Here is a 7,266-nt window from a genome sequence, read left to right on the forward strand (position 1 = left end):
GGCTTGTTGCTGTTCCCGTTCGCGACAGAGACTCGAATGTCTTCGGCTCCATCTATCTAAAGTTTCCCTTCGTTTTGAGGCAGGGGACAGGATCGCAAAGTCGGAACAAGACCCAGAGGAGAGAAACATCAGGATAGTCAAGCTCTCTTGGCTCACAGAATCGCATAAAAGAATCCAGGGACCAACATAGATGCACCAGCCCATTTCCAGTTCTTACTCTTGTCCAGAGTCTCGCACAGCAGCGCCAAGATAGACTAGATGTAGCCGCATCTCCCTTGCTTGCACCAGAGCAGCCATTGTCAACGACAACGACGTAGCGGAGGACACGGCTGCAAAGCAAAGTTGACCGAAGCAGTCGGCCGCGCCGCCTAGACGATGAGTTGTTACGCTGTCCTTAGTAGATACCGACTTCCACAGGCAGTCGCCCATGCATGCTCTCATCTCGATGGCGCATTTTGCATGTAGTAGGACGTAGCTCAGCACCTCAACGAACAGGACCGAAAGGTCCCGGCGCATGTCTAGGGCACCCCCGAGCGGCGCAATTACAGCCCCAAGGTCAAGATGATGCTGCGGATGGACATGGCCTAGTACACACTGAAAAACTACGACTCAAACTAGAAGGACCGGACCAGACCGCTGCAGACATGTCCGCTTCACGCCCCTGCCAAATCCTTGTCGTATCCACCAAGATGTACTTCTCCGCCGCAACATGGCCTGCAAGACCGCCAAGAAACCAGCCTTCTCGGTCAAGGTCGGCTGGCGCCGAGGCCTTTCACACCAGTGCCGCGAGCTGCCCACTAATTGGGATCACCTTGGCGGCGTCCTCTCCCCCGTGGCCGGCGACGCCGTACGCGGGCGCGTCGGCGCACTCGGACACGCATGTGACACACCCCCTTTCTCAACGCTATATTGGCTTGAATAAAGCAAAAACAGGTTCAAAGGCACATGGAATAGGAGAGACAGAGGTGGTGAGAAGCAGTGTGCTGGGTTGGCTCCGAACTGGAGGTTGGATGGGTGGCTAGTTATGATATTGGTATGGAGATGCGAGGGCCTGAACCCGGGCGCAATCTACCTCCTCTCCATGATACGCACATCCCAACCTCCATCGCAGTCCTGCCGGCCATGAACTCAAACTTGCGATTTCTATGTCCGGCTTCTATATTACATTGCACATCACATATCATTAATCTCAGGCTGTTTCCTTTGATCGGTATAGCATGTAATCCCTTCCAAGGCTGTTAGGTGGCTGCTGGTGCCTAGAATGTGGCCAATGATGCTGACGGCGACGGGTGAAAGAGCCGTTCTTACCAACAATTAATTAACATTGGCCTCAAAGACGTCGTCCAGCCAGATGGCGGCTGGGACCCAAGCGTATCGAGACTGCTTCAATAGCAACAGCAAGTCTAATCTTCCTTCATCATGTGAATAGGGACATTCAAGCAGCGGCAATGGCAGCAGTGATGGTAATAGCGGCAGATCCACGACCATCAGCCTGCTCGGGCGTCCATCCCCGTTCGCCTCCGACGCCCCACCTCCGGCGGCGGCCGTATTTCGGCGGCTTCGGGTCTCTTGGCGAGCCCCGTATCAAAGTGAAGGTAGGCCACCCACAGAACCACCCTCACCCCAAAGACAGCACTAGCAAGTCTAACAAGCAACCAGTGCTTCTCGGATCCAACTTCGCTCTGTCTCAACATGGGATGGAGCCAGGAGGTAGCAAAACCAGGCCCTACACCAAGCGCTGGTTTATGGTGAAGCGACTGGGACAGGGAGGGTCAACCCCTTTGCCTACTAGACATGGCAATCTTGGGGGTCCATGAGATTACCCGCTGGACTTAAGGGTCTTCGTCTTTGCTATACTGGAAGCTCTTATAAGAGACTGCATATTTCTGTAGTACCTTGTCTTCGGGATAGAAGTAGAACAGCAATGATTTGTACTTGGCCTTCTCCTCAAATAAAGAGGAAGTCAATGTTGCCTGCCAACTTGATACAAGGTTGTAGATAGCGCGGATGTCGCTGAGGTAGCCTGAGTGCAGGCAACAAAGGATTAACACCAGCTGTGGCTTGTTATGCTTTTTTTCAAACACATAACAAGCCACACTGACCCACTTTTATATCTGGCTGCTGATGTTTCATCGCAAGTAGTTGAACGTCAAAAACGCACCATTATAGGACATGCATTTAGCAACAAGCGGGACGCCCGAGTTCCGCTATAAAATTTTGCATTGTCGGCTAATAGCGCAGCCTGAATGGTTTGCTAGCTGGAACGGGGAAGGGGGAAGGGGGAAGGGGAAAAGGACCGAGGGCGCCGCCGCAGTGCCGAGAGGACAGGGGCTATTGCAAACTCAGCAGTGATGGATGTGGGTTGAGGGCATGATCGGACGTCGATGGTAGGTAAAGGAAGAGAACTTCTACGTGTTTCTGATAAAGTCGCCTTCATAATCCACTTCTTCCTTACTTAAGCCAAGCCACAGAGCCGTTCAGGAGATGGTCACCATAGGAGACACTAATTACTGGTCTGCAGCGAGGCTACACTGATCGCCATATTTGGGTCGTTTCTTTGGCATGACGATGAAGCATGGGCTCGTCGAGGTTTTCCGAGCCTCGGTGACGGCCAAGCTAATGGGCAAGAAGCCTGATATGCTTAAGACTATCATCCCCAACTTCTCCCCTAGGCGCCAGCGCCTTCACGGAGCCTAACGTTGACATGGTCAAGGCAAAGTCAATCGGAGAAGTGCTTCCCGTCGGCTAGTGGGTTAGTTCCACGGGGTATATTTACATTTATCTACAAATATCTTGTTTGTCTTGTCCAGCACCCTTTCAGCTGAATTCATTTCCGAAACTGGGGCGTTCGCAAGGTGCCTCCTACTTTATAACATAGCTCTTTGTATCCATTGGTTAGTCTCGGCTCGTTGGGCCAATCCAGCCCTCCTGCAGCATCGGGCGTCGATGCTCGCTCGTTGGGTGCGTCCTCGCCCAGACAAGAATGACCAGCTGGCGGACACACCATGATCAATCTGCGCAGCCTCAGGGGCTGCGCAGACCACACCTTGTGCAGCCGGCCGATTCTCCCCAAGTGGCAGGCAAGGCTTTTCACCACTCACTGGGGATCCCAGGACTCTTTTCCGGCGAGGCGGTGCCGTGGCAGGGTCCGTGGCTCTGGTCGAGGCGGCGGTGGCACTGGCGCCTGGTATTTGGCAATTCTATTGAACCAAGTGGTAACCGCCTTCCGCATCTCCAGGCCAGGTCCGAGGACAGCAGAGTGTATAGCAGCCTTGCCCGTCTCTCCTTTTCCCTCTCATTTCCATCACCCGCCTTGGCCTTGGTAGGTAAGTCGTTCAAATCGACGATCTTGGAAAAGAAGGCGGATAGGGGAACCTGCGTGTTTGAGAAAAGAAGAGCCAAGCTTTAGGGAGGATGCGGAGGAGGCACCAGACCACCCTTGCACCCCGAAGAAGCCGAGGAATATAAGGATTCCGTTATGTCGAGCAAGCGGAGGAGCGGCAGAAAACCCATGACTCTTTCGCATTGGATCTCCAGTAGAGTTCTAGTGTAGTGTTGATGGCTTCGATGGACTTCCCGGAGGTGCCGGTCTCGGTGGGCGCAGCTTCAACCGGACGGTAACATCGGTTCCAATATTGTGACTGCATTAATTGCGAGAAACTTGCCGCCAACCTCCTAGAAGTGCTCGTTAATTACGGCGACTATTGTGCAGGATCCAAGGTAGCGGGCCCACGGAGAGGAGTCCGAGGCTCTTAACTCGAGGAGCTACACAGATAACAAAATAGGGCCACCGAGTGGACGCCGACCAACGAGCTGGCCTTTGAGACGCTGCTGCCCAGTCGCATGCTCCCGGAGATGCGACCTACATCTTTACCAAGAGAATGAGCTCTCCCTGCCATTTCTAACATATTAATCTGGTAGGAACACGGCAAATCTCAAAGAAAGGGACCTGCCTACTACATGTGGCCCAAGGGGTGCCGATGGTGAAGATATCAACTTGACACATGACTGGATTGTGAATTTGGGACGCAGGGGGAAGGCGCCACCTGTGAATCCAAATCCAAATCATTTTGCTAGCACCCCAGGGCGCGCCTCAAGGAGAAGTGGGAGAAGTGATCGGTCGTACCGAGGAATAAATGATCGCTCTGTATCTCAACCGAAGTTGTGGCCTTACTAGGGGGAGGCTTAGATAGTAGGTTCTGAGATTGGCTCGGAGTGAAGAGTACCTTATACCACATCAGGAAATCCCTCTAGGGTAGATGAAAACGGAGGGGCTGCTTGTGACTTTACTGTCTTCGCCATGCACGGCATATGGACTAAGCTTAGCGTGACACTATCCATCTAGGAATAGATGTATGGGGATATCTTCTTGAACCCCCGATTATCGTGGAGACCGTGACCCAATGAGTCGTGATCGCGTCGCCCTGGGCTAAATCTCGGTCGTTTCAAATCCGGCAACCGTGTTGAATCCCGACAGCAGCGACATCTCGCCGGGAAGCGTCGTCTAGGCAGCCTACAGTTATCTTACCTTGACCAACCCTCTTCGTAGCACCAAGTCCTCTCAAAGCTAAACTAGCTGCTGGTTTGCACTGGAGGCAGATAAGGCATTCCACAAGTCCTATGCAAGGTCCTCAAGGTAGTCCAAAATCGCCAAGAGCATGGTGAGGTAAATGGGAAAATGCCTGATGCTAAGAAAGAAGCTAGAATTGGTAAACGTTCCAGTATCACTAGACGGCAATGCCAGCCCCTAGTTTCACGTCTAATCCGCCGCTGTCGAATATGAGATTGCTTGCGATCCATGGCTTCTCTGGGGACTAATCATAACCTCGAGTTGAATTACATGAATTAATAGCGAGTGTCTGGGACGTTTAGGGGCTAAGCCAATATTATCCAGACCTTTGAAGCATGACATGACAGTCGGGATCCGGATGGCGTGGATTGTGATATTCGTCTCTGCGGACTTATCTAATATCCTTGACCGCCTGCCGATCTGCGACGGCGATGGGCCGCTTAAGCACCCTGCTTGCAAGGGAGCGCTGTCCGACATCGCTGACGGCAAAGTACTGCGTCGCAAGATTGCCGATGGGCAACTTGGACAGCACCACCTCAGCACCCGTGCCGTAGAAGGCCTCGAGCTTCTGGAAGATAATCTGCCACTGGGTGTCAAACTGCTCATTGTTATGGAATAATTAGTACGTTGAGCCTGTCCAGAGCATTCCGATGTCCACGAGTTGTCTTCGCCCAGATAGTGGCCCGGGAGGTCGTCAGCACCGGAGCGGAGACTCTGGTTGGCGCAAGAGATGAGTAGGTTCCCCCCTTTGCGAGGAGAGCATTGTGGGTGCCACCAACTTAATTACCCCTCATCTGAACCCTGTTCCCCTTAACCCTGCCTCTGGTGACCTCTTAGCGTTGCGATGTTTGTCGTCTGCGTGCATGGCACAGCTGCACCCCTGTCCACCAGAAGCAACATGGGAATCCGTCCTAATATGCCGAACCTTGTCGATGTGTGTTTATACGCTTGCCTGGAAGCTCCTCATTGCGTGCGGTCTATCAACTGCGGCAAAAAAGCCCCTGGGTTAGCAGTGTTTTGCACTGAGAGCTGGAAGATTAAACGAGAGGTGAACCTCACATTCAGCTTCTGTCGGTCAAAGGTGGGTGAGATATTGTCTTTATCTTTGACCGTTCCCCACCTCCCTATATAACCAGAGCCTCAAACTCAAGGAGTTGGTCCTCCCAGGCCTTTGTAGTAGTTAAGCAATGTAACAGGTTAGCTAGTTCTAATATAATTGTTTCATGGGCTTCATTGAGTCTGGAAAGAAGGAGGGTTTCTATCAAGGCTAGCGAAAAGATTGGGCTTTCCGGGGGGATGGGCAGGGGTAAAATTCCGCTTCGCATGAGTCTCTTCCGCGTCATGGGTTCAACGCGAGTCTATGCGTGTGGATCGTGTAGACATTGCCGTCTCATTTTTGGTTAACTAATACAAGGCCTTTCTCAAGGCTGTCGCTGGAATCAATACCGAACTACGATAGGAGGGCCAAAAGGTCAATGATCTTGATGCAGGCGACGCAGGCAAACAGCTACTGTCTAGGACAAGCCATCCCATCGAACTGCTGGGTCTGAGGTAGGAGTTCTCAGGGGCCGAGAAGAGCTACTAGCACCGTGGATAAGCTCTTCCATCGCCCCAAGACTTTGACAAAATACCAAAGATGGTTGAGGCGGCCCTGGGCGACCGAGATGTCGATGTAGCGGAAGTGGAACTCTTTTACATGAACGCAGCTTTTGTAAAGCTATGTCAACGCCACCAAGCAACCCAAGAATACAGTGACAATCGAACGCTCTTGCTCCGCCTCCGCGAATCCAGCGTTGGCATGTTCAAGTAGCTGCCAAGGGTGTAGCCGCGGATCTGCAACTGCGGTATCCGACAGCTAGGTGATGCATAGTTAGGATAGAAACATCCTCCTATACTCGGCAGCTCGAGCTGAGCGCCAGGCTGCCTTTGATGTCAAGAAGGAGGCCGCGGCAAAGACAAAGGCAAATAAAAGGGATGCCGAAAATTTTGACAGCCTGGCTGCCAAGAGATGGCCGGCTGGAAAGCGAAGGGCCAGAGAAAACGTCCCTCCAGGAATTCCGATTCATTTGCAGCATTAGACGCTAGGATGTGATCTATACTCCCGACGGTCCGGATTTGATGCGAAGATCATGGGGGAGGAGCAAGATCTGGTGCCACGGTGGGCCTGGATATTCCAATCAAGAGAGGCAGGATGCTGGTATGGCTGACGACCTCTCTGGCTGGGAATATTGTTTTGGCACTAAAGTGCGGTTGTTGCGTACGAGATAGGAGGCAGAGAGCGTGACATGATAGTTAGTTAGAAACCTATCAAAGATAATCGCATCTGTGTTGTAGACTGTAAGGTTTTAGAGTGAGGATTATGTTTTGCCTCTAGAAAAGAATTGGAGGAATGTGGAATATGAGAGGCACTGTCGTATAAGCTTATGTAAACTATTAATTTTGGAATAGTTTTGAGAATGACTAACAAGAACTTCAACCAGCCAAGCAGCTTAACAGTTCATTGAACAGCAACTAAAGACTTTAGTCCAATCCAGCTTTCTTCCTCCCTCTTCAGACCCAATGCCCGAACTTAACGACCTTCTTCACCAGTATTGCGACCTAGGATCTCTAATACCTCGATACAAGTCCTGCCAAGTCATGGGATGGGACAGAACCGTGGTATAGTGACTCGCACGGCCTCGCCAAGCCAGCAACCT

The 7,266-nt window shown here is 52.0% G+C and overlaps 1 protein-coding gene across 1 annotated transcript; it reads right to left on the reverse strand.

The window, feature by feature from the left end:
- Positions 1 to 4,961: 4,961 nt before the first annotated feature.
- On the reverse strand, positions 4,962 to 6,370 carry QBC33DRAFT_564067 (uncharacterized protein; the record flags this gene model as incomplete). The annotated part of the gene is made up of 2 exons (XM_060430333.1): positions 4,962 to 5,168; positions 6,335 to 6,370. 2 exons carry the CDS (start codon positions 6,368 to 6,370, stop codon positions 4,962 to 4,964), a joined length of 243 nt encoding a protein of 80 aa, XP_060278356.1.
- Positions 6,371 to 7,266: the final 896 nt, after the last annotated feature.

This window comes from Phialemonium atrogriseum (assembly GCF_030411735.1).
Source record: "Phialemonium atrogriseum strain 8032-3 unplaced genomic scaffold QBC33scaffold_46, whole genome shotgun sequence".
NCBI classification, from domain to species: domain Eukaryota; kingdom Fungi; phylum Ascomycota; class Sordariomycetes; order Cephalothecales; family Cephalothecaceae; genus Phialemonium; species Phialemonium atrogriseum.